Genomic DNA, 27,966 nt, shown 5'->3' on the forward strand with positions numbered 1-27,966 from the left:
TTCTAGGATCCTTCCTGTTTGCTACCTGTAGGCTGCAGAGCACAGGAGCTGACATTGGCCTTTACTTCCCCTTTCAAGCTCTCAGTTTTTCAGCTCTTTCCCCCTCCACATATTTCAGTGACAACCTCTTGGGGACGGGGCTCTGATCCAAACCAGCCACAGGCTTCTGCACTCCTCCACCTTCTCTCCTTCTCTGTAGCATCTGAGCGCCAATAGTATTTTGAGCGCTGTCACTGCGGGATGGATGAGTGACTGTGTCAGCCTAGTTGGCTGGGCTGTTGAGCACCTGTGCCTGTCAGTGACATTCGGGGGTCAGCCGACTATCTCAGCAGGGCAGTGTGGGAGACAGGAGCAGGGAGTGTGCTTGCTGCAGGTCAATGGGGGCGGGAAGCTCATCGGAGAATGCTGTGAGACCTGCCGTTGAGACAGAGACAACCCTTGCACCACAGGTACTGCAATAACAACCCCTTTCCATGACAGCAGTAAGGCCTCTCTCTGCCCCGATGCAACCTTAATAGATGCCCTTTTTTGTAAGCCCAGTGCTTCAGGGTAAAAGGCTGGGTGCTGAGCTCTACCAGCAAGCAGCTGCTGTTTTGCCATCACTCCAGGATATGGTCTTGGCTGTGTTTTTAGTCTGGGTGAATGCCCCCTCCTCTTGGGTCACTAACACCAGAGGACTCTTCCTCCATCCCCCATTCTGGTCTGTTTGCTTCTGCAGGCTCTGGTGCCTCTGTGTCCTTGTCATTTGCTCTTCGCTGCTTAAGATTTATTGAGGCTGTTGGTTACAACTGACTGCTCAGATCTGTAGGCAACGGGGCTGCAAGGGGAGTGAGGGAGAGTTCAAGCAGAATGAGGGCAAAATCCTTTTGGCAAGGCAGGGGAGCTATGCAGATAGGAGAAACAATGTTGCGGGCCTACTGACAACTCTTGGAAAGAAAGGAACAGGTGATCGAGTGGGGTTAGGCTGTGCAGTGGAGTAATGTGCCTGGGATAGAACTGCCATTAAAGTGAATGAAATTCTGTGATGACAGGGTGCTGAGTGGCAGGTAACTGATCATGAATGTGGGATTGCAAACAGGAGGCAAAGTCTGTGGGGCCGGCAGAAGGACAGTAATAAACTCAAGAGTCCTGGCATGAGTCAGTGGCCAGGCCGATTGAGGCTAGGCACTTTTTAGTGCTTCTCGCAGAGACCTTTGACTTGTGCACTTGTGCTAGTCCCAGTGGCCTCCCACTCCTTTTGGCTCATAGACTCTCCTCACCGCTACGACACACACTCATGCTCTTGTCCCTGAAGCTCTAGAACGTGTCCTTGGCCGAGGTTCAGCCAGGCTGTGTGATGAGAGTGAAATGCATCTGGAGCCTGCCCAGCTCGGGCTGCGCCATGCTGCTGTAGCTCATCCTTCCCATACTAATAAATCCTTCCTGGCTGATGGAGGGACTGCAGAGATGCTGCCTACCGCATTTCCTTCTCCCCACCCAGGACCTGAGTCCCTTTCCCTGGAACAGTGTCAAGGAATGCTGTGCTGACATGGCTTTGGGTGGCAAGGATCTTTCCTAACCCTTTGGGGTCTAGGCTGCTCTGACACCTTCCATGCTCCAGCTGCATCCATGGCTCAGCTGTGGAAAGGCAGCATACAAATAAATGATGATGATGATGTTGGCAGGTCTAGCTGACTGGTTGCCAGGAAGAGTATGAGATATGAACAGAAAAGCTCTTTGTGCAGGAGGGCATCCCAGAAGGTGTGCTGGGTGAATGAATGCCGCAGGCCAGCAACCCCCTGCAAGCAGCCTTTTTGGGAACTGTGGAGATGAAGTCACCTTTACTGCCCTCTTGTGGGAATGCAGGGGGTTTCTCCTTTATCACCCACAAATATTGGGATGCTTCCAATATAGTTTTCTTCCAGTTCAGCAGGGGATGTACTGGGTACAGCTCAGGGGTTGGCACAAATCAAACAACATAGGGCATGAAGAATTGCCTGGGTCATAGGGGTCACAGAAGACTAGGATACTGAGCATGAGGGCTAGTGAGGGTTGGCAGAAATATATAGGCAGAGACCTGATTTCTCAAACTCCTCTCTTGCATAAGAAGAGCCCTGCTGAATCAATTCAAAGGCCTATCTACTCTAGCATCTACAATGCCTATGGGAAGTCTGCAAGCAGGACATGAGAGCAACAGCACTCTCCCCAACTTGTGGCTCCCAGCAATTGGTACTCAGAGGCATGCCGCCTCCAACACTGGAGGTAGTACGTAGCCATCATGGCTAGTAGACTCTTGTTAGTTTCCCATTTTCTTTCTTTACACCATCATGTCAGGTTCCTCTAAAAGACTGGCTTAATATCCCAGAATTCTTTGCTGAATCATCTGAGTCAACAACCCCAACAGGGTTTTCTGTCTCAAGGGCCAAAATAACTTGCACAAACACAAAAGAGGGGGTCTCCAAAGACTACAAAACCCACAAAGGCTCCAAGCACACTATACATTAAAAGCAGAAGAATCAAAGGCTGCATACACACCATACATCTAACCTCCCCTCTCCCAAGAATCCTGGGAACTGTAGTTTACCCCACAAAGAGCTACAAACTACAGTCCCCAGGGTTCTTGGAGGGTGGCAAAGCGCTTTAAATGTATGGTATGCACACAGCCAAAGTTTATTTCGCATGTTTTAATGTATTATTGTTGTAATATATTGTTATATTTATCAATAACACAAATTATTTCTTGTATTGCTTTTGGGTCCTATTGTCTTTGTGTTTTTGTGCCAAAATAACTTGACCAGTCTTGTGGATGCCATGCACCTTGACTTTGTGTCATTTGCTCTTCTGCCTGGCAGCCAACAGTTGATTCTTACCCCAGACCTCTCTGTGTGGCTCTGCTCCTGCTTCTCCTGAGAGCAGTTGTATGCCAGGGTTCAGGAAAAGAAATCAGCTGTTGGGACAAGATGTATTGTGTCTGGCATGACAGCAGTGCATTGAATGTAAAGGCACCCTGTTTGAGAATGGGGGATTCAATGGGATTCAATGGGAGTCATAATATATACCAGACCCAGTCAGCATAGCCAATGGTCAGGGATAATGGGAGTTGTAGTCCAGCAACATCTGGAGGGCTACAGGTTCCCCATCTCTGCTCTACTCAATCAGACCAATGGTCCATCTAGTTCCCCATCCTGTTACCAACATCAGCCAGCCAGATACTTTTAGGAAGCCCACAGCAGGCTATTATCCTTTCCATTAATATATCTTGTATTTTAAATTATGCCAACCCTTTTAGCCATCACCATATCTGGTGACAGAGGGTTTCTCAGATGAAATGTATGAAGCCTCTTTGTACCAGATATAATGATGATCAACAAGACAACTGTGATCTACTATGGTCTGTCATAAGGATGCCTGTACATATGTGCCTATTATAAGAGATGAAGCCACCTCTGTCATAGTCAATGGAATATGGCTATGCCTCCATACAACCAAGCTGTGATGTGCCATGGCACCATTATGTAGGGCTAGGTGAGAAATGTAGGCAAAAGCTGGTCTCTGCTTATCTCAGCAAGGCCTGCAAAGCTCTACCATGCCTGCCTGCTGTCTTCCTGAACAGATAATCCTCTCAGGAGAGTTTGTTGATGGTTCTGATCCTACCTGCCAGATATGTATTTGCATCCCTACCAGGACTTGAGGTTGGAACCACTATTCCCCAGTGATGCTTCCCGGTCCTGTTTCCATTAGGTTCATTCATGATCTTGAAGGTAAAAGAGGAGTTCTGTACCAAGGGCCTGGTGCCTACAGTGCTCATAATGTCTGCCCCAATGTCCATCCTTACCCAGAAATAGCAGCTGTCCCTTCCTCCTCTGCCCTTTTCAGTGAACTATGATTTTTGCCTTGAGTCCTGTTGTGTGCCTGGAGGACCTCAAGTGTATGTAATGGAGGGGAGGAGGAGGAGATGAAACCTGCTTTAGACTCTCCCCAAAAGGTCATGTATTTGATGAAAGTATCTCTCACACACAAAGGTACCCTTAACACAGTTCTCTGGAGTTTTGGCTTCCACATACACCTGGTGCCTTTCTCAAAAGGTCAATGCATATCTCCAGGAGCTTCTGCAGTCACCTGCCTTGGTTGTTATGTCACTCTCTATTCTAATGGTCCAATCAGAATTAGCTTCTCCCCATCTTTGCTTTGGAGTGCAGCTGGCAGGCTTGTAGCCAAACCGCTTGTTCTTTCTGTTACTTTGAAGAGGGCTCGAGCAGGCAGATGATGGCAGCCCACCCGTAATAGGTTTAATGAACTGGGACAGCACCTGCAGATTGTGATGAAAGCTAAAGGGGAGGGGGGGTGAGCAGCATGGGGGCTATCTTACGTCTTCCTTTTTGGTTTTCATTATGCACAAGAATCAGCAGAAAACTGAATGTGATGTGCCTGGATGGCAGAACCAGGCCTGGACAGCACCATGAAATGGGAGATCCTGTAAATCTTTAAAGCCAACAATCTTATGTGTCATCCTCAATAGTGTAGTGGCAAATTCAAAAGTGCAGGGTCCCTTCATGATAGTTACACCATGCCCCCCCACAGCCATGCCCCCAGGATTCACCATCTCTTCTGCAATTGCAGAATTATAGAACCAGAATAAAACTGCTATGGGCATAGGCTTGCCCTCGCTCAGTCTCACTGGGGGCTAAACACTGCAAGAAATGTTTTGATTTTAAGAATTCTGAAATGAAGCCAAGTATGGGACTGGGATTTGGGAGACCAAAGACATACTTTGCCATGAAGGTCACTTCTCACTTACCCTAGGTGCCACTCAGCATGAAAGGGGAGATGTGTTAGTTACTGAGAAGAGTGTTCTCAGTGACTGACTCATCTCCTTTCATTCTGATTGGCTCCAATCAGCATGAAAAAACAAGAAAGCATGTTGTTAGCCAAGTAAGAAGACTCTTCTTACCGGATGACATGCTCTCCTATCTTGCTGATTGGTCCATACAGAGGGACCCTGCTGGGACCCTGCTCCCAAAATAAGTAAGGGGTCTCTGACTCCTGCAACCCTGGACAGCTACACCCCTGGTCATCTTTGACTTCCCCAGTCTTTCTTTAATATGCTCATACTTTTGGTTTTACTAAGACTGGACAAATAAAACATGCCTTAAATGAACATTGATTTACAGTAATCTGAAAAGCTATGCGTGGTGCCCTGTCTCATGGTGGACATTGAGTAATCTCTTGGTGCAGAGGTGTTTAGGTGCACAGAATCCTGCTTCAATGCATGGAATGAAATTTCAAGTTTTCTTCATCCCTTCCATTTTAGGGTTTATAGATTTGATGTCTATTCTGCATGGACAGTTTGCTCCCACAGCAGAATGTTCCCCCACGAGAAATTATACCAACCCATAGAAAACTAGCATATCTGTGAGAAGACTAGGTTACAAGAACCATTCTTCCTAAAAAATCTGTTTTTTATGAGTGTGGACTTTTGTTTTGTATGGAGGAGCATTCAGTCATGTGAGCTTCCACCTGCTGTCTGAAATGGTACAACGTAGACCCAGATTTACCACTAACGATTTTGGGAGAACTCTAAGTCCATCTACAGGGTTGGGGAACGTGTAGCCTTCCAGATGTTGTTGGATTCCAACTCCCATCAGCCCCAGCCAGCATAGTTCAGAGGTATAGTCCAGCAACATCCAGAGAGCCACAGGTTCCTCATCCCTGGCATTCACAATCTGTGTTCCTTTAGGACCTGCTAAGGTCCCTGGGAGCAATTTAGTAAGCTCTGGGATTTTTCTAGCATCAGCACATTCCTCCTTCCCTCCCTCCCTAGTCACCTCCTTTGAAGAGCATCCATGTGCTGCTGTTTCCCAAAAGGTGAGGAGCTCTTTGAAAGGAAACAGAAGAAGCTACAATACACTTTTTTTGCTGAACAGTCAGACACATTTAATTATACACTATACAGTCCAATATATTTTGACTAACTGCTAACTATTTCCCTAAGTACCCCCTTATTTCTCAGAGCAATAGAAGACGTGGGATGGATTCTGCTAGATTCTCTTATATATTGCCTGGGATTATGGAACAAATCCTACATAAACACTCCACTGAGTCAGAACTGCACCACATCCAAAAATAACTCAGCACTGTCTAACCCAACAACCTGTGAACACCCTCTCCCACCTCCCCCAGTACATATGGGGTGACAAATTCCAACTTCTTGGCTTGAGGAATATCCAGCCATTCAGGAGAAAGCTGAAGCACAGAGACAAAAGGCAACTGAGCTTCTTAGTTTTATCATAAACTCCTCATGACATTGATCATATCTTATGAGCATGGAGGAGATGTCTCAGCTGACCTCTTTACCTGCAACCCACAGGACTGCTGCTGCCGCTGCTAGACACCAGCAATTCACCTGCTCTCACACAATGTTTATGAAAAATGCATATACTAAAAACCGCTACTTATGCCAGACAAAAACTCAGGAACTCCTTGACAAAATGAGCATGCAACAACATATTTTGTTCACAAGGAGTGCTTCATACTGCGCTGCTGGGGCTACAGGAAAAATGAGGGGTAGCCAGATCCCAGATTCCAAATGTTGTATTAGCCAGTGTGTGAAGGGGGATGGGAGAGATTGCCTCTTTGGATTAAACCGTCTTCTGCCCTTCGTCCCCCAAGCCTTGTCAAAACACGGTTGCTGCACCTCAGCTATGCTTTTCTGGTGATATTTCCCAGTATGTTTAACATGGGTAGCTTCAATGTTCTTGGTTGGGCTGTGCATAGTCAAAGACAAAATTTATTCATAGTGGGATGCCTGATTCCAGCATCTCTAAGCAGAAGAGGAAACCTTTCTCAGCCCAAGAACTGCATTCCCTTGTGGGCAACCTTCCAGGGGGGGTGCATGCCAGTGGTGGGCATGGCTGTTGGCCAGAGGCAAACGTGGGTATGGTTAGGGGCAAGAATGGGAGGAGTAATGAATATGACTCTTCCAGAGCTTGGAAGTAATTCTTTACAAACAACGAATTACTTGCAATTCATTACTTTTTTGAGGAACAAGTGGGTAATCCTTTACATTTTGATTGTAATAGAATGAGGAGTGATTTTATTACTTTTGAGGAGTAATTGTAATGTTTCCAGCATTACTTTTGGGCATTAGTTGGGGGGGAGCAGGGGAAGTCTTCTGCTCCTTTGATTTGTGAATGAAAATCACCTGCCTTAAACTGGGCTTCTGTGCAGCATTGCTTGTCGTGCTCTGTGGGTGGGTAGGAGGCAACGAGGGAGGAGGTGGAGAGCGAGAAGGGGGGGTGGAGAGAAAAAAATGGACAGTGGTGGGGAAGAATGGAGTGGAGGGAGAAAGGAGCTGGAGGGCAAGAACATGGATAAAGGAGGAGAAGGAGGCAGCAGCAGAATGGAGATAAAGAACTATGGAGGTGAAATATCACGTGTGTATGTGTTTGTGTGTGTGTGTGTTGGCCCTCCAGGCTTGCCATACCAGGAACCGCTGAGTCAGCCCCTGGATGTGGCAGTGTTAGTTCCAGGCTTGCCGTACAAGCAGCACCATGCTGTGGGCCTTGTTCGCTGTATATAATTAGTTATAGTAAAGTTCTTCTTCTTGTTTAGATAATCTGTGTGGCCTTTTCCTTCATGATACTTTTCATGAATACTGTGTTTGCAGCACACAAAGTGGCCTCCTCCGCCCTCCCTAGCTACTTTGCTGCATTTGCAGTGTTTTAACTTTTTTGCATCTCAGGGGAAAATGTTTGCTTCGGTGGGTGTCCCTTAGTTGGTAGCAGGGCAGGGTCCGAGTGCATGGTCTGTTCTTTTTCACTTGCTGTCTCTGCTGTCTCGCGGTCTCTCAGGCAGCCAGTTGGAGCAGGCACTATGGCCAGCTACAGGGTGCAACTGCTCCAACAGCCTTGAGTACATGCTTTTCTGCAACAGCTCTTAGGGACAGAGACTGATCACAACCATACAGCAAGCCTCCTCCTCCTCCTCCTTTTTATCTTCATCCTCCTCAGCGTACATGATGCCTTAATGCTGGTCCTCGAACCCACACAACCCCCTTGTTACAACAGCTCCACTGGCTGCCAGTTAGCTTCCGATCTCAATTCAAGGTGCTGGTCTTAACCTTTAAAGCCCTATACGGTTTGGGCCCTGTTTATTTGTCCGATCGGATGTCATTTTATGAACCCTCCCATCCCCTGAGATCTTCTGATGAGTCCCTTCTTGTGATTCCCTGTTTCACAAGTCCATCTTTCGGGAACTAGAGATAGAGCGTTCTCTGTCATCGCCCCTACACTTTGGAACTCATTACCAGTTGAGGTGCGATTGACTTCTTCACTTTTGGCATTCTGTCGCCAGGTTAAGACATTCCTATTCCGGGTGGCGTTCAACTTAAATAAGGAGTAGGAATAAGAATAGGAAAATTTTTAAGGAGAAATGGTGTTTAACTTAAATGAGGAATGGTAATGTTCTAATTTTAATAGATTATGATAACATGTATATGTTATTATGTAGTTTTAGTATATTTATTTTTTGTAAGTGATTATAGTTTATTATGTATATTATATTTATGTTTTTATATTGAAATTGTTCGCCGCTTTGAGTTTCTTGAAAGATAAAGCGGGTTAGAAATGTTTTAAATAAATAAAATAATTAATTAATAGGAAAAACAGTGCAGGACAAATTATTACAGAGAAAAGAGCACAGAGGAGGTCCGTCTCTGAGTCTGCCACCTTCTGAGGTATAACAACAACAGTAACAACAACAACAAGGGCTGAGCCTGAGAAGCAAGGTTCGTGAGGTGCTCTGGGGCCATTTGATGTTGAAGGGTAGCATTGCTAGCTAACTTCCACCTGACCTGGGAGGGCCAGGCTCTGACTTATCCCTGCTACAAAAAGCAACAAATGCTGAAGGGGCCAGAGACTATCTCACCTGTGTGAGTTCTGCAAGACCTGCTTCCTGCATTGCTGGCTAATTCCCATCTACCCATCTTACTCCAGCTACAAAAGTAGCAACTGCTGAAAAGGCAAGGAGCCATCTTGCTACTAGACCTGAAAGACCTGCTGCTCAGGATGTCTATAGGCTACTGGGGATATTTTTACGGAGTTCTTTTGGGGGTCAAGATTTAATTTTAGAGGTGCACTTTTGCTGTTTTAGGGAGTATAGCTTTGTATTTTTATTGTTAGACATTATTATGACATATGTGGAGACTGCTTAATTTTATTGTATATTTATAGAGATGTTTTCATTAGTTTATTGCTTATGACTGTGGTTTGACTATATTTTGTTTTATTTTTGTAACTGTTAGAATGAATCATGTAATTTTTTGATGTTGTAAGCCGAGCATGGCTCAGCTGTGGAAAGGTTTGTTGTTGTTATGTGCCTTCAAGTCGATTACGACTTATGGCGACCCTATGAATCAGTGACCTCCAAGAGCATCTGTCATGAACCACCCTGCTCAGATCTTGTAACTTCAGGTCTGTGGCTTCCTTTATGGAATCAAGCCATCTCTTGTTTGGCCTTCCTCTTTTTCTACTCCCTGCTGTTTTTCCCAGCATTATTGTCTTTTCTAGTGAATCATGTCTTCTCATGATGTGTCAGTTTGATCATTTGAGCTTCTAATGACAGTTCTGATTTAATTTGTTCTAACACCCAATTATTTGTCTTTTTTGCAGTCCATGGTATGCACAAAGCTCTCCTCCAGGACCTTATTTCAAATGAGTTGATTTTTCTCTTATCTGCCTTTTTCACTGTCCAACTTTCACATCCATACATAGAGATTGGGAATACCATGGTCTGAATGATCCTGACTTTGGTGTTAGTGATGATGATGATGATGATGATGAGAAGGGGTTGAGTGAGAGAGATTATGCTTGCTGGCTGAGTGTGTGTGTGTGGGGGGGGGTTGCACTTGGTTTGACATGCAAAGATTTGAGTGGTGGCCTCTGCCTCCCTCCCCACCTTCTTTACCAGCTGAGAGACCACCACTGCTATCTTATGGATAAAAAGAATTATTCTACAGTAGAGCCCCACCCATATGGCGGGTTACATTCCGGATCCCCGCTGTAAAGCGAAAACTGCTGTAAAGAGGAACTCATTGAATAGAATGGTGCGCGCTGCCCAAAAACCGCCATAAAAGTGGAACAAGTGCATTATGAGTGGGGCTTTAGTCTAATTGCGTCTAATTGAGACCGCTGTATTAGCGAATCACTGTAAAGCGAAGTGCCGTAAAGCGAGGCCCTACTGTATGTATGTATCTGTGTTTGTATGTGTTTATTTTTAATGTTGTTCTAGGCTACTTAGGTGTGCAACAGCCAAGGCCAGCCCCTTGTAGGCACTCTAGGTTTTTTTTTAAAGTAATGTAACTTACTTTTTTTCAAGTAATAGTAGTGATTGCTTTTGAGTAACGGTAAAGTAATCAATTCCTTTCAGAACAATTGTAATTGTAATGGTAATTTATTCCTTTTTGGGGCCATGTAACAGTAATTGTAATTTATTTTTAAAAGTAATCTTCCAAGCTCTGCTCTTTACCTTTGTACAGTCATGCTAAAGAGGTTTCTACACACACTCACAATAATAGACACACCTCTCTCCATCCTCAATCCAGGCAAGCAAGACACATATAGTTCACGGACACATTCTAACCAGGCACAAGCACTCAAGGGGAGCACAGAAAGGGGTCAGTGAAGGAGGCTACCTGGGAAGACTCCCGAAGGCCTGATAGAGAGGCCTGAAGGGCCACATCTGAAGCTTAGCTTTGCTATTCTCTAACACTAGTTACTTGTTATTTTAATTTTTAAGTGATTGATTGTTGATTCCTTGTCAGCAACCCTAGGGATATGTTGAAGGACACATTAGAAAACAAAGCAGAAAAGCAAGCAAGCAGATTTCCTAAATTGTCTGAAAGGCCATATCCTCAGATGGACAGAGTATGGTAACCTATTTTAGTAAAATTAAAAACCAGAAGTTTATAAAGGAATTAAGAAAGAGATAGAAGAGAAACAGAATACATAATTACTTAATTTTTTTTAAAAAAAATCCAAAATGCCTAACCCACTAACCCTCAAACATAAGCATTAACTTACATCCAGATCCCAAACTTTGAAATCACTTCCAATTAAAGTATTGAAATCAGTTTGAGAGGCTGGTAACAAATGGTCATCCCCCCCCCCGCCAGCTGAAGGCAGCTTAAAAGAGAGAGGCATTGTTTAAGTAGTTTATACTTACAACTCTTTCACCTCTGTTCTACAGTTTAGCAAGTTTTTGTAATTTGTATTGGGTTTTTCCCTATTAGTGCTTTTGTTCAAACAGGTTTTGCAGGTTTTTGACACAACTCAAAAATTTGCAAAAATATTTGACTAGTGGTAAAAGTGAAACAAAGGAGATAAGTGTATAAACCATAAGTAGTGATTTTTCTCTCAATACACTTTCAGCCCTATCAAAAACTCTTATCTGTCAACCAAATCTCTCCTGCTAGCATTGCTAAAGCACGGATGAGACTGTTTTCACAAGTTATCTTCTGTGGCTGTGGTGCTTACCTGTATTCTGAACTCTATAACCTGACACTCAGAAGATCATCTCACATCAAATAATTGCATCGCTGCTTCCCCCCCTAACTCTTCAGGACATTTACACCTATCTTAGCGTGGCGTAGGATTAGACTGTTGGAGTACAACCTGGGAGACCAGGGTTCGAATCCCCACATAGCCATGAAGCTCACTGGGTGACCTTGGGCCAGTCACTGCCTCTCAGCCTCAGACAAAGGCAATGGGAAACCACCTCTGAATACCACCTACCATAAAAACCTTATTCATAGGGTCGCCATAAGTCGGAATCGACTTGAAGGCAGTCCATTTCATTTTTTTTGACAATCATGTCCTCTCTCTAGTTTTTTTGGACAGGTATGTAGAAGGAATTGCTCTCTTGAAGGTAGCAGGAACAAAACTAGATTTTGTCAGATGGAATCCAATTTGCTGATTTCAGAATACAGCGGGGCTATTGGTATTTCTTTTTGCTCAGGTTCATTCCTACTCCCTGGGTAACTTGACAGCCCTGAACTGAAGGAGGTCACTAGGCATTGCTAGTGCAATGTGTAAGTCAGGAGCATTCTCTCAGGATGGTGCCTGACACTGGTACAGTGTCAGTATTTGTCTTGGGGCTCAGTATCTGTCCGGTCTATGGATTGGGAGTATGTGCTGAGACCAGTTGCTCAGAGTGCCTGGAGATTTGACCACCACTCCTATGAACCCTGATTAATGGTTTTCGCAGTGGATTGATGTGTTAGGAGTATGGGGGTCTCATCTGTTTGGGGCTCATTTTCACATCACTGTGTTGCTCTGTGTATTTTGATAAGTGATGGGCCCACAGTGCAATAGTGCAATCAATAATGCACAAAGCAGCTTCTCTGGCTCCATCGGAGCCCTATGCAAGATCTGGCTTATCCTTGCTCCTCTGCCACTGGTATAAGTGATGGATGGAGTAATGCAGTGCAGCGATAGTGCTGGGAAAAAGGCAAGGGTACACATAGGACTTTTTCTCAGGGAAGATTCACTACTAACTATTCTGCTGTTTTCACGTAGTAGTGCAATCATGTTTCAAAGACTCAGAGATCTTACTGTGGCCAGAGCTTGGAAAAGTTACTTTTTTAAACTACAACTCCCATCAGCCCCAGCCAGCATGGCCACTGGATTAGGCTGATGGGAGTTGTAGTTCAAAAATGTAACTGTTTCAAGCTCTGACTGTGGCCATGCTCACAACGTACACTTATTCCGCTATGATTCCACTTTAAACAGTCATGGCTTCCCCCAAAGCATCCTGGGAAGGGTAGTTTGTAAAGGGTGCTGAGAGTTGTTAAGAGTCTCCTATTCTCCTCATAGAGCTACAATTATCAGAGTTGTTTAACTGTCAATTCCTCTTCCCAGGGAGCTCTGGAATTATAGCTCTGTGAGAACAGGGGTCTCCTAACAACTCTCTTCACAAACCCTTCACAAACTGCACTTCCCTTCACAAACTGCACGTCCCTTCACAAACTGCACTTCCCTGGATTCCTTGGGGGAAGCTGTTCAGAGGTTCCTAACTCTGGTCTGTGGAGTTTTATTCAAGTGGTCCGCAGCATGTCTGTGGATTGGTGGTTGAAGACAGCATACAGCACATCCATAGCATTAAATATTCACATGATTTTTAATTGTATTTTAATTGCTTTTCTTACTGCTTATATTGTATCTTAGTGACTAAAGGTAGGGAAGCTAATGACTAGCTATGAGTGAACAAGTGCTCCAACCAGTCCTGCAGTCCATTTTTGGAAAACATCAGGTTGGGAGTGCTAGGGAACAATAGAATAGATGCTTTCAATTGATCTAATTCAGATTTTGAAGCAGGTAGGGGAACCTGTGGCCCTCCAGATGTTGTTAGACTGCCACTCTCATCATCCCTGACCATTGCCCACAGGGCCGGTTCTAAAGGGCGGCCAGGTTGGGCACTGGCCCGAGGGCCCCGGAGGTACAGGAGCTCCCAAGGGGCCCTCTGTTTCCCTTCCATGATCCGCGGCAGGAGCCATGGATCACAGGATAGGAGCCGCCCGCCGAGCCGCCTGCCATGCCCGCCATCCCCCCGCTTCACCTACCTTGCTCTGCTGTTCCATGCGGCTGCGCGTGTTGCACGCACAGGGTTGCCATCAATTAAGATGGCGGCTGAGGTTTCAGTAAAGGACTGAAGCCTCTGCCGCAATCTTGGTTGATGGCAGCAATGCGCGCGTTGCGTGCCATCAACCAAGATGGCGGTAGAGGCCTCAGTCCCTTACGAAAACCTCGGCTGCCATCTTGTTTGATGGCAACCCTGTGCGCACAGCTCGCGCAGCCGCAAAGAACAGCAAAGCAAGGTAGGTGATGGCGGGCATGGCCGGCATGGCCGGCGGCTCGGTGGGTGGCTCGAAAGCTCTGGACTGTCTTGCGATCTGTAGCACGGCTCCTGCCACGGATTGTGGAAGGGGAACGGAGGGGCCTGGGGCAGGCTGATGCCCAAGGGCCCCGGCATTCCTGGAGCCGGCCCTGATTGGCCATGTTGACTGAGACTAAAGGGAGCTGTTGGGTTCAAAAACATCTGGAGGGCCAGAGATTTCCCATCTCTGTTCTAAAACAATATATAGTAGGGCCCCGCTTTATGGCGTTCCGCTTAAAGGCTTTCCGCTGATGCGGTGGCTTTCATTTTCAATTTTAAAGGTATTTTTTGCTCTTTTGCAATGTTTTGCGCTGTTTTCGCATCATTTCGTGTGATGCGGCCCATTATAGTGAATGGGGTTCTGCTTTACGGCGATTTCCGCTTTACGGCGGGGGTCCGGAATGGAACCTGCTGTATAAGCAGGGCCCACCTGTATAAGCAGAACAAATTATAAATATACTTTATATAAAGTATAAACTCACCCACTTCAAAATCAAACAGGTTGAATGCAAGTGGTTAGAACAGGTTGGGGTTGGGGATTTGTGTGTAGGGTGTGGTCTCAGGTTTTGGGAGATCCAAAAATCTAAAAACACCTCAAATGTATGCTGAAGATCCTAGGCCACTGGAATCTCAATGTACAAATAAACCTCATGTCATTAAGACCTCTGCTTCTGTCAAACTGAATAGGCTATATTGACCTAAATGGCCAATGATCTGACATATAAAGTAGCTTGATGTCCTCATTTGTACTTCCCTGCTTCCTATAAATCCAATGCAGAATCTAGCCACATACTGGATATTCATGAACTTGCAAGCTCTGCTGGAAAACCCTCCTCCCCCAAACTATGCCTTAAGGAGGCAGCATAAATTCTGCTTGGAATCAGAGTCCCCCCCCCCAGTTGTTTTATGTTATTTACATAGTTCTTTAGTTTTTGGGATCCCAGAGTGGGGTGCAGGCTTAAAGTACAACCATGCCCTATTCATACAGACAGCACTGCATACGTTAAAGGACAAACTCACATAGCTTTTAAATGTAGCAGAGGTTTGTTTCCCCACAGTGTTATCGCCATTGTGCACAAAGAAATGAGCTGCTGAGACATGGATACAGAAGCACCATGCTTTTGTGGGTGTTGTTTCCCCCTCTGCCGAAAAAGAATTGAGGGACTGGATGGCAAAGCTATTAAACCCTTAACTTCTGCTCCAGGAAAGAATGGCAGGCCATTGTGAGTGAGAGAGTGTGATTTTTTTATTCATACATCCAAAGACAGAAGTGTTGCCATAGAAACACAGCACATCCCTTTTGCCAGCTGAGGGAGACTGCTCCTGGTTGACGTCATAGAGGGGATGACATACACGTGGCACAGAAAGGTGTGGACCATGGAATATGGCAGTGGGAGCTTGTAAGAGAAACAGGAAAGGGGAGCATCAGGAGTTTCTATATGTGTCTGTATTCAGGCTGTTTCTGAATGGGAACCCAAATTTAGTATGTAAACTCTCTCTCTCTCTCTCTCTCTCTCTCTCTCTCTCTGTGCCTGTGTGTGTGTGTGTGTGTGTGTGTGTGTGTACAGTGGTCGTTGGTGCCCATTGGGACAGGTAGGGTGGACGACAGGGAGACCCAACAGGAGATGAGCCAGAGCCAATGAAAGGCAGGCCCACTCCCTGACTGGCTATAAGTAAGAAGGCAGGCAGGTGGGAGTTGGCTGAAGGCAGACTGAGGTTAGTGGGGCAGTGCGCCATTTGCCCTAATGGGTATGCCTCCACTGTGTGTGTGTGTGTGTGTGTCTGTATAGATCCCAGGCATCAGGTTTCCACCTTCACAGCCCACTTATGCTATCATCATCATCATCATCATCATCATCATCATCATCATCATCATTATTTATAAAGGTAAAGGTGTCCCCGCACTTATAGTGTGAGTCATTTCCGACTCTTAGGGTGACGTCTTGCGACGTTTACTAGGCAGATCGTATATATGGGGTGGGATTGCCAGTTCCATCCCCGGCCTTCTTTACCCCCCAGCATATGCAGGGTACTCATTTTACCGACCACGGATGGATGGAAGGCTGAGTGGACCTCGACCCCTTTTACCGGAGATTCGACTTCCTCCTTCTGTTGGAATTGAACTCTGGCCGTGAGCAGAGCTTCGGCTGCATTACCGCCGCTTACCACTCTGCGCCGCTGAGGGTCTTTATTTATAACCCGCCTTTTTTCCAAGTGGAACTCAGGGCGGCTTACAACAAACATAGATACATATGATTAAAACATTCAAAATTCTACATTAAAATAAGATTAAACCATTAGCAAGATTAAAACATTTAACATCCACTTAAAATAAATAAAACAAATTAAAATAGTGCAATTAAGCAGTAGACAGTGCAGCAACCTCTCAACAAACTGTCCTAACCACCTTTTATTCTAAAAGCCTGTTGGAATAAAAAAGTATTTGCCTGCCGACGGAAGGACAATAAAGAGGAGGCCATCCGTTTCTCCTTAGGAAGGGAGTTCCAAAGCCTAGGGGCAGCCACTAATTAAAGATAATTAATAATTAAAGATAAATAATAATAATACTGCTAGAGCAGGGACAGGGGCACTATGGCCCTCTAGATGTTGTTGGACTACAAGTCCTATAATGCCTTATTACTGGCCATGCTGGGATTGGGGATAATGGGAATTGCAGTTCAACATCTGGAGGGCCAGAAGGCCCCCACCCTGGTGGTAGAGCTTTTTGAGGCAGCCTTTGCCTTAGGGTGGCTGCCATAAATCCCCTTCCTGCCAGTAAGCCCGTTTGGTCTGTGATTACCTGGCTCTCTAGCTATCAATGAAAATCCTCCTCATGCATCCCTCTTCAGTGGATCTTATAACTCATCGGCAACAAACTCCATCTACAATAGTTCGCTGCCACCCAGAGTTCTCTCTGCAGAAGAATGGAAAGTTCAGTAGCTGGAGCAAGGAAAGTGTGCCATTTAACATGTTGGTAACAAGGTGTGATAGGTTCCTATACCCTCTGCTGCCCACAAACATTTGGCTCCAGACCTCATTGCCAAGGCTACAAGAAGATATGTGGTTAGTCCCAATCCTGCCAGGTTGTGTGTGTGTGTATGTGAAGCAGTGAGCAGGTTCTGAGCCTTCGACATCCTCTGAGCAGGTATGTGTCAGAAAAATGTTACGATTTCTTGACTGTCTAGAATCAAGTAACCAGAGCCTTTCCAATTGACCAAAAAGTAGCATTAGCCTAGTTCCAAGTATTATACTGTCGCACACATCCCAGTCTCCAAGCAGTGAGAGACTTCTAGGGGTTCCAGTACTTACACAGGGTTCGGTTTCCTTGGAATGAAATTTAGTAAAGACTGTGGTGTCTTTATGATATATGGTTTTATTTACACATATATACAGTCTGGGCATAAGATGAAAGGATTCCCAGCATTAGCACTCCAACAGATCTCGCTTCCCCATTAAGCTTCTAGGGAGGCACCCCAAAGCCATGGCCTTGGATTCAGTACAGAGAGCAAGCCTCTCCATCTTTTTCCAGCTAAAAACACACAGGCTGCTTCCTGGTCCTAGCCAGGTGAATGGGGAGGTTTACCCTCCTGAAGAAGCATCACTTGCCATTTATTTCTCTGGCAACACATCTCTTGACCAAGTCTTTAGACATATTAATGGGAGCACTTGACAAAGAAACTAACCTGTCCACTTCAGCAGGTTCATTCCAGATAAGAGAATCACAGGCTTGGGGGGGACCCAAAGACATCTGTATCACCCCCCCAGTCCTTTAACAGTACTATCACCATGCAATGGATGGGGTAGGAAGAGAGGGCAGTCCTGCTGATGGGGAAATAGCCATGGTATGGACTGTGCATTTTCAGTTCCCACCCCCTTTCGTTAGAAAACATAGGTGAATACTCTGGTGTTGGGGATGGAGAGCATACAGCCTAGAATTAAAGGAGCAAAGAGAGGGGGGGGGAAACAGTTCCCAAAATGGCAGAGCATTGCTGCAAAAATAGAAAAACCTTGTTCACTGGTGTTCCCCCACACCCCAGAATAAATGTTAAAAAGCGTTCCTGCAGGAGTCATATCTCTAAAAACTCTAACTAAATAAAAATGAATGAAATTGTTTTTTTTAAAGGCCTTGTAGTAGCCCAGGAAAAGCATATTGTAGGCCGTGTGTGATGTCACAGGCACTAACCAATAGGAATCTGATTCTTGTACAACCACACACAACACTGAAAGAGCAATAGATGCACTCAAAGGGGCTGTAATGGGGAAATTGAAGCTTATTGCTGGGATAATTTGGTTTCCCTGAAGCAAATGCATTAGCTGGTGAAATGACTTTTCAGTTCCCTGAACAATCAAGTAAGAGTTGTATACTTATGAAATAAATGGACTGTCCTCAAAGACCCTTAGATTCATAACCCATAACAGGTTCCTGGCTTCTTAAAGCAAAGTTCTTTCCAATGCATCACAGTGTTCTTGATTTGAGGGTCTTATTGCAAAACACAAGCCACACAGGCTTATTCTGATGAACTTTTCATCTCTGTGAAGGACCCAGAGGTAAGTAACTTCATGCTTTAGCAGTCTCAAATGACTTCTGTGTACGTGCTTTGCATTCACTTGGCTCATTTTGGGTAAGCCTATGACATATGATCCTGAGGGCTGGTCTGTCACTAGAAACCTGGACTCTGTAGCATAAGGAAGCTGTGGACCATGGTGAACTAAGAAAGAAAGAAAGAAAGAAAGAAAGAAAGAAAGAAAGAAAGAAAGAAAGAAAGAAAGAAAGAAAGAAAGAAAGAACTTTAGACCATCTCCCATTTCCAGCATATATTCTGTTTGTGGACTGGCTTAAGCTGCAGTAGTGCAAGTGGTAACATGTGTCATTGTAACAGATTTATAACCCTTTTCTTGGCAGATGAGGCAACTCTCACTCTTTTTTTTTGATGTCATATTTTGTCCAATGCATATTTTGCTGGCCTCCTTGACTCCTATAAGCCTTTATGTGCGACTGAATGCCATGCAAAGAGGCAATGTGGCCTCTCCCTCTTGCTTCTCCAGCCAGATCAGAGTGGCTCAATGAACCTTGCATTGCACAGTTCTGCAGCTAAGGAGTGTGGGATGAGGGGAGCACTGGTGCAGCCCAATCCTAAGCATGCTTTTTCAGAAGTAAGTTACCTTGAGCTGAGTAGGAATTGCTCCAAAATAATCATAATTAGAAGTGCAATCTTAGGCTATGATCCTAAGAACAATTACATGAAAGTAGGCCCCACTGCACTGAATTGGATTTACTTCCAAGAAAATATGCACAGGGTCAGGCTTACTGTAATCCTGCACCTTATTTTCAAGTAAATATAGTAAGCAATGGATTGTTATGCAGAATCGTATGAGCCACTGTCTTTGGCTCAATGAATCATAGGATCAGGGCAAGTGGCTGAGATGGTACATGTGCCCTCCTCTTTCTACTTGTTAGGGAATTGGGACTGACCAACAGCTGCTCCTCTCACCTCCTAAATATGATATTTGGATGCAACTGCCAGAGGCATGTCTCACAGCTGCAGTTCCATACGGATATTCTCTCCCTTGACAAAGGTAAGCACCTGATTCATGGCATGCAATCCCACTGGACCACATCTTTGCTGTACCACCAGACTTGACTAATTTTGAAGGCTACGACCAGGTTCTGTGTAAGGCAGCTGGTATATGATTGTAGTGGGTGATGCTGAAACTGAGAAGCATGATACTCTCCAAAACAAAGTAAATATCTTAATATAAAACATTTATACAATAATATCAGTCAAAAAATGGAAGGTCAGTAAAGTAAAAGAAATCAAATTACTGTAGAGAAAATAAAAGCTAATCACATCCCATAGCTGAATATCATTGGCTGGGATCTCTGTGGTGTGCAGGCAGATTCTCCACCTACCCAGTAGAGGGTGACACAGTTTAAAATTTTTTAATAATCCAAAACTACTGGGGTAGCATTGGAATATCTTGCAGATGGTTTATTTTCAGATTCTGAACAATTCTTTCATATCAGACTCGTTCTCCTATATTTCTAGGCATTCAGTTTTTAAAAAATCATTTCTTCTTTTACTGGCTTCTTTCTATTAGAGGTGACTGATTCCCTACAAACTGATGCCACATACATGTATGTGCTGTTGAGAAGATGGCATTGCCTGAGCTGATACAGAATTTTTATACTGGACTTACTTGGCAATGCATATAATATCATGATAGAACCAGACATAATACCAGGTGGCTCCTAGCTTCTAGCTTGTAAGGAGCAGAAAAATATCTCTTTTCGTTTGCCATTTGTCTTAGGGCACGTCAAGATTGCCACTATTTGGGGCAGGATTCAAATTAAGCTCTTTCATAACATACCACTTTCTCCAAAATGATATTTTTTGTGATAAGGAAGAATGCACTTGAAAAGTGTGGGTGGGATAACGCTTGATGCAACATCATATAACTTCCCCACAAATAGCTCAGAATGAATGTTCAATAAATAACCAACACTGTCTAACCTTCCTGGTAACTTGTGCAAACAAATCAGGCTGTATGTTCAATAAACAGGTCATCTGGAAGCAACCTTAGCTGATAATGCTCCTCAGGATACTTGCACCACATAGCAGCATCGTTGCCACTCATTCTTTCTGGTCTGACCAAACCCTTTTTATTCTGCTGACTGCAGGTTCTAAAGCCAGCCTTTGTGCTGCTCCGTTCCCCTAACTTACAGGAGAGGCAGTCCCAGGCTAGCTGCAGGCATCTTCAGGCCTACAATCTCTTTTGTGATTTCCCTCCCTGCTGTATTATTGCCATAAGCGCAATTTTTTAATTCATTGCAGAGAAGTAACTGGGTCAGCATTGGCTCCCATTACTCTTTCAACTGACATAAAAGCCAGGCTACTCATGCCATGTGCAAACTAAACAGGGCTGACAGTGGTTGTATCAGTAGCAGCCAGAGTTGTGAGTTGCAGTTTGCAGTCTATCAGTAGAGTTAATAGTGAACAAGAGCCAAAGTGCAGACTGCAGACACATGTCAGCTCCTCCTTCCATTTACAAAATAGAAATGTATAGGTACTTTTCCTTCAGGTTTAGAGCCAAAGTAAGCACTTTGCATTTCAGGCAATTGATGTGGACAGCGCTCAAATGAAACCAGAGTCAAAATGATATCGTTTAGGTCTTTCATGGATAAGACTGATCAGATTTTGATCACCCTAATACCAACATGTTCTGCATGTGTGCCTACATAGAGAAACTCCGGGATGACGATGTTTTTTGTTGTTAATTTCCCTTATTTTCTCCTTCATTGTCATTTCAGTGATGGCTCTGTCTTTGTACCCCTTTAACTGAAGGCTATGGAAGATTCCTCCTCTAATTTCTACCAAAGTTGCTGACAATCAGGCCCCTTCCATGCAAGACACAGCATGCCTGACTGCAGCAATCATCACCTAAAAGGGATGGCTTGAGCCCATTAGGCAGCAAGCATAATTACCTGCCATAAAACACTGATGTTGGCAGATTCCTCTCTCCAATGAATACCACGAGTGATTTGTGAGGCATGTTTCCTTCCCAAGGGCAGCTCATATCCTGCAGGAAAATGTGTTTTTAGAAGTCAACAAAATCTTTAGGGAAATGACAGCAGCTATGGAAAAGTCTCATCAGCTTGTCTTGGATCCTCTTAGTGATCTGAGGTGCCAAGGAGATTTAATCCCAACCCAGGACATAAATGGCTGCCCTGAGTTATGCAGGTCTTCCTCACCTCTTCCTAGAAACATTCTATAATTATTACACATGCATGCATGCAGACATAGAGTAGGCAATGCAGATTGTAAGCTCCCTAGAGAAGAGACTTACATCATTTTTGCTTATGCTGCCCTGTGAAGTGCCAGCACACATCAATTGTGAGATCTGTCACAAAATGTACACAGTACATATCACACAGTAATATGTGTACAATCGTAACATGTATGCTGTTTGTCATTGTGCTCCCACTTTGCCATAACCCACCTGAGACTTTTTCTCTTGTATACTGTTGCCTATATTACATTAAAAATATGGTTCTGAGTCTCCACGAGCTAAAGATCTGAACTCTTTCAAAGCCATGCTACTTATTCATAATAAATAATACTAGATACATAATCCTGCCAGAGGCCTCATCAGCATTCTTCTGGAGTCAGCACTGATGTGCATGACCCATCCTGGTAGGGCCTTCAATTACTGGCTTATAATCACTGTCTTTACCTAGGCATACTGGATTCAAAGCACCCAAGCTGTATATCACTCTTCAGCCATCCTCCCTCTCCCTTTTCCCCCAGACTGTAGACTCTGCCAATTGCCTGCATAGATCTGAGTCCAGACTTTGTTCAATCTTCTGAAAGTGTTGTTGCTCACATTGAGCTGGAGATTAATTGTAGCAAATCTTTCAGCCATTCTTGTTGATAGTGGTCTGTGCGGTGATCTCCAATGTGCAGCCTGCATTTCATTTCCAAATCTTTTTTTAAAGTGCACCAGATATGAAGCTCTATAAATGAAATGTTAGGCTGCACTTTGGGGATCACTGCACAAAATAACAATGAGAGATACTAAAATATTTCCAGAGCTGAACTCCTCTGCAGATAATTGCAGGTTTCAAGCACTAGGTGTTTTCATTGGCTTTGGGCCAGGCATGCCCAGCATCTGCTCAGGTAGATGCAGCAGTTCTGTTCATGCCAGCCAACAGCTGGATTACCGTTGGCTCTAAAACCTCCACTCTGCTGATGGAGAGATGAAGAGCTCATCTAGGAGTGACAGGCTTCACAGTAATCTATATTGCTCCTTTTATTTGCCTGAATGACAAGATCCTTGGAGAAATTTGTCGTGTCCCTTTGCACAGCATGCCTGCTGAGGGCCTGGGTTGTAGTAACTGGAAAGAGACGGGACTGTGAACATAAGGATAGGGCCAGAATGACAGGCTTGTTTTCAGGGTGAGGCAGGAGAAGCATGTTTCTGGCTTGAGGGTTGGATGTGGTCATTCTGCAGATGTATATTGGGTGGAATTAGGCTTGCAGCTGATACTATTTATATATGTGTGTGTGTATATAAGTATGCATGCATGTCTGAAGACTCTTGGAACCACATAATAAGCAAATATTTTTAGATCGGTTTCTTTCTCTGTCGTTTTTCTTAAATTTAGCACAAATATCTCACACGAACAATTCCTGTCACCTGCATGTTTCTCAGCTCCCTTCCTTACACTAGAAGTGCTGCTGTGAGGTCTTGGAACATTTCCAGGACAGAACTCACAACTTTAAAAACGTTCATAAACCGTTCAATTTCTGGGAGGGAGTAGAAAGGTCAGTTTGGTTGGGAGAGAATTCACATAGGGCAGAAGAAGGTAGTGTATACTCCATGAAACTAGACAACTGGAAGACCCATATGGTGCTGAGGACAGACATCAGTGTCCCAAAAATCTCAGGTTTTGTATGTAGCAGCTGAATGGCAGGAGGCCCCAGAAATAACAGAAGTCAAAGAAAGTCCAGAGGCAGAATAAAGTAGGCAATGGACTGAGAAAACTAAGGAAAGGGGAGGTAAAGAAGGCAAAAGCCTAAGACAAGGATGAGGGACCTGTGGCCCTCCAAATAGTATTAGATTGCAGTTCCCATGAATCCTGATCATTGGCCTTGTGGGCTAGTGTTCATGGCACTTTGAGTTGAACAATATAGGAATGGGCATAGGTCTGCCATCATTGGTCTTAAGAAAGAAATAGCAGAGGAGATAGTGAATTGAGGAAAAGATTCACCAGTGAGAAAGATGATATGAAAAAAACTGCCATATGGCATAAAGCAGGTGTGGAAAATCTTTGGCCTTCAAATGTTGCTGAACTACAACTTCCATCATCCTTAGCCACTGGCCATGCTTGATGGGAGTTGTAGTTCAGCAACATCTGGAGGCCTACGTTTCCCCACACCTAGCCTAAAGACAGGAAAGGCTGTATGATATTGTCAGGAGGAGGGTGTACTGGGGAGAAAGGAGGGCTGGGCAGGCAGGGAGACTGGGTGAGCATTATGGGTGGCACAAGGAAAGCTACAGCTGCTGAAATTCCCTTTACTACACAACTATTAAAGGTGTAGGAGCTAGGGTTGCCTGGCAACCAAGAGGTCTTCTGTATCTTTAAAAGTTGTGCAGGGGGAAGGGAGAATTCCACCTTGTGGTTTTTCCCATTACAGAGTTGCAAAAACACCTGCACTTGGCTGACTTTCTCTTCTCCTAAAGATACAGGATCAGTCTCAGGCCATGAACCTGACAACCCTAGTAGGGGCCCTGTCGTCTTTTGCATCTGGACATCCCTCAATCATGTTGGAAGTGTGACAAGAACAATTCCTATTTGGTTCTCTTTGCATACCTAAGGGGAGATAGAGAGAGGGTCCTCCAGCTGGCTAGTCTTCCTAACCTTACCTGTGCTCCTCTACCTATTTTCCTTCCATTGTAAACTGATATCCTCAGGAAGCTGACCTCACTTCCATCCTCTCCTTCCTTCTTCTCCATCCAGCAGAGGGAGAGGAGACATTTTGTCTTTGTTTCTCTCCTGTAGTATGGGGCGAATGACCAAGCCTGGCCATTGCACCTCCAACTTAGTTAGTTAGAACTAGTTATGCCTTTCCTATCCATTATTTATTTCTAGAAATGAAGTACTTTTCTTATTTTACAGAGTCGGTGATTTGAATGCAGGGTAAAAGCCTGATCTTTTCAAGTAAATCTCATACAGCACACAAAGCTTAACTTTGCGGCATCTTAAATTCTCTGCTAACCCATAACAAATCAGTGGTGGCCTTCCAGCTGTTATTGAACTCCAGCTGCCTATGAGCTCCAGCCAGCATATTCAATCACCAGAGAAGATGGAGTCCAACAACATTTGGAGGTCCACAGGTTCACCAGCCTGCCCTAGATGGAAAGTGAAGCAACCATAATTGATGGACATATGGAAATTGAAAAAGGGGACTAAGGAGAACGTAGAGCTGGTAAACCCCCTCCCTCACTATATAGGGACCTTGTGCTGTTTGCAGAAAGGGAGTGAACTGGCAAAGATGCTTTGGAGATGGGGTGTGTGGGCCAGGGGGTTGGCCTGTGAATAAGGCTGTTACTTCCAGGTGCTAGGCAGCCTCCTGTGTCTTTACAAGTAAAAGGGGAAATTCCAACCAGGGTGGAAAAAGCCACACCTGGACCTGAAATTTATTTATTTATTAAATGTATATCCCACTCTTCTTTCAATCAGACTCTTAAAGGTACAGAATGCATCTCAGGGTGTAACCATTGAAAGTCTAAGGAGGCAGCAGGGGTGAAGAGTTTGAGGTGAATTTGAACTATTCAGTCATTTGGTTGAACTTCATAGGTGACTAAGGTCACTGCATCTAAGGTTGTCCCAACTTTGAACTGTGGAAAGGAGATACAAATAAATTTAATTTCAGAGCCCCTATAATCCATGGTTTATTAATATTTTTCAACGCTGTCCTTGGAACATCATTGCCTAGAACATGAAAAAACCTTCTTTATCTTGAAATCCAAATGAAATATTCTGAGACAGCAAAAGACCATTATCCATGAATGTCTGCTTCCTTCCAAACATGAATACTTTGTGGACAGTTCTGGACAGGATGTATGGAGGACAATGTACAGTGCAGACCTCCCCCTTTCACTCCAGGGAGAGCTATTTTATGTATTCTGCTCAGGGAGCTCTGGCTCATCCAGAGGGCGCTTTCACATTTCTGGTGATTCTAGGATATGCTTGATTCTAGGATGACCTTGAGATCATGGTCCCTCGTATTCTTGGGACTTTGTATGCTGAGGTAGATCTGGCAGCAAAAGCTTGCTTAATGAATGCAGATTTACCACTAAGACAGAATTTTCTGGTTTTATGGAATGATGTTCAATAGTTCCACATTTTTTTGGCATTCTACATTCTCTTTTATATTTTCCTTGTTTTCTTGCTCCTGAATTTTCAGTGAGCATAATTTTAAAAAGTGGAATTAATTTGCAAGCCAGAGTTATGGCTCTTGCTCTGCCTTAGGAGGCCACTGAGACAAGAGAGGAGTGCTGAGTGGATGGAACATGAAAGCAGACAAGCAAGTCTTTATCTTGGTTTCCGTGTTGTACATCTGAAACCTTGAACAATACATAGTTAGGATTCTCAAATATGATTTGTGTGAAGCATTATTTACAATATTCTAATAATATTAATTTATATCATTTATATCCCACCCTTCTATATCAAGACATGCTCAGGGCAGATCACAAAGGTTTAAAATAGAAGACATAATAACCAAATAACAGCAATAAAACAGAAATGAATTAAAATCTGCAGCTGCCACCTCACTAGATTTACTCTATAGGATCCCAGTAGAGAGACTTTATTGTTATTGTTTTTAGCCAATGGCCATTACAATATGGAAAGACATACCAAATAACATATTTATAAAACATTTATAAAACATTAAATTTCAATCCAATAAAACATGGATAAAACCCTAAAATGACAAATGGGAGTGATAAGAATTTACTACATTTGTTTATAGAATCATAGAATAGTAGAGTTGGAAGGGGCCTACAAGGCCATCAAGTCCAACCCCCTGCTCAATGCATGAATCCAAATCAAAGCATTCCCAACAGATGGCTGTCCAGCTGCCTCTGGAATGTCTCCAGTGTTAGAGAGCCCACTACCTCTCTATAGGTAATTCATTCCATTGTCGTATGGCTCTAATAGTTAGGACGTTTTTCCTGATGTCCATTCGAAATCTGGCTTCCTGCAACTTGAGCTCATTATTCCGTGTCCTGCACCCTGGGACGATCGAGAAGAGATCCCGACCCTCCTCTATGTGACAATCTTTCATGTACTTGAAGAGTGCTATCATATCTCCCCTCAGTCTTCTCTTCTCCAGGCTAAACATGCCCTCATAGGGTTTTGTTTCCAGTCCCCGATAATCCTTGTTGCCCTCCTCTGAACCTGTTCCAGTTTGTCTGCATCCTTCTTGAAGTGCGGAGACCAGAACTGGATGCAGTACTCAAGATGAGGCCTAACCAGTGCTGAATAGAGGGGAACTAATACTTCACGTGATTTGGAAACTACACTTCTGTTAATGCAGCCTAATATAGTATTTGCCTTTTTTGCAGCCACATCACGCTATTGGCTCATATTCAGCTTGTGATCAATGACAATTCCAAGATCCTTCTCACATGCCATATTGCTGAGCCAAGTATCCCCCATCTTATAACTGTGCATTTGGTTTCTTTTTCCTACGTGTAGAACTTTTCATTTATCCCTGTTGAATTTCATTCTGTTGTTTTCAGCCTAATGCTCCAGCCTATCCAGATCCTTTTGAATTTTGTTTCTGTCTTCCACGGTATTAGCTGTGCCCCCCAATTTTGTATCACCTGCAAATTTGATAAGCATGCTCTGTACCTCCTCATCCAAGTCGTTAATAAAAATGTTGAAGAGCACTGGGCCCAGGACTGAGCCCTGTGGTACCCCACTTGTTACTTCCGCCCAGTTTGAGAAGGAACCATTGATAAGCACTCTTTGAGTATGATTCTGGAGCCAACTGTGGATCCACCTGATAGTTCCATCCAGCCCACATTTAGCTAGCTTGCTAATCAGAATATCATGGGGCAGTTCGTAAAAAGCTTTGCTGAAGTAGAGATATATTATGTCCACAGCATTCCCACAGTCTACCAAGGGAGGTTACCCGATGAAAAAATGAGATATGATTAGTTTGGCAGAATTTGTTCTTCATAAATCCATGTTGGCTCCTAGTAATCACTGCATTGTTTTCAAGGTGCGTACAGATTGACTGCTTTATAATCTGCTCCAGAGTTTTTCCAGGGATTGATGTTAGGCTGACTGGTCTGTAGTTCCCTGGTTCCTCCTTTTTGCCCTTTTTGAAGATAGGGATAACATTAGCTCTCCTCCAGTCATCCTACACTTCACCAGTCCTCCATGATAATAGACAGTGGTTCTGAGAGATTAGGAGCACACTCAGTTGAGCTCCCCTCAGCTTTTAACACTGGTGTAACTCAGGAAGGCCATTCTGATCTTTG

The 27,966-nt window shown here is 44.2% G+C and overlaps 1 protein-coding gene across 2 annotated transcripts in view; it reads left to right on the forward strand.

Moving 5' to 3' along the window:
- Positions 1 to 317: 317 nt before the first annotated feature.
- The window catches only part of GOLGA7B (golgin A7 family member B), a 43,011-nt gene continuing 15,362 nt past the window's right edge, over positions 318 to 27,966 (forward strand). The window contains exons 1-2 of one of the 2 annotated variants that reach the window (XM_061636303.1): positions 361 to 449; positions 19,367 to 19,485. In XM_061636303.1, coding sequence (XP_061492287.1) covers positions 19,438 to 19,485 — 48 coding nt within the window. In that variant the 5' untranslated portion in view covers positions 361 to 449; positions 19,367 to 19,437. Of the gene's footprint in view, positions 450 to 19,366; positions 19,486 to 27,966 lie in introns of both variants that reach the window. The other variant, XM_061636302.1, reaches the window with a different exon arrangement.

Source organism: Rhineura floridana, chromosome 7, assembly GCF_030035675.1.
Source record: "Rhineura floridana isolate rRhiFlo1 chromosome 7, rRhiFlo1.hap2, whole genome shotgun sequence".
Classification (NCBI taxonomy): Eukaryota; Metazoa; Chordata; class Lepidosauria; order Squamata; family Rhineuridae; genus Rhineura; species Rhineura floridana.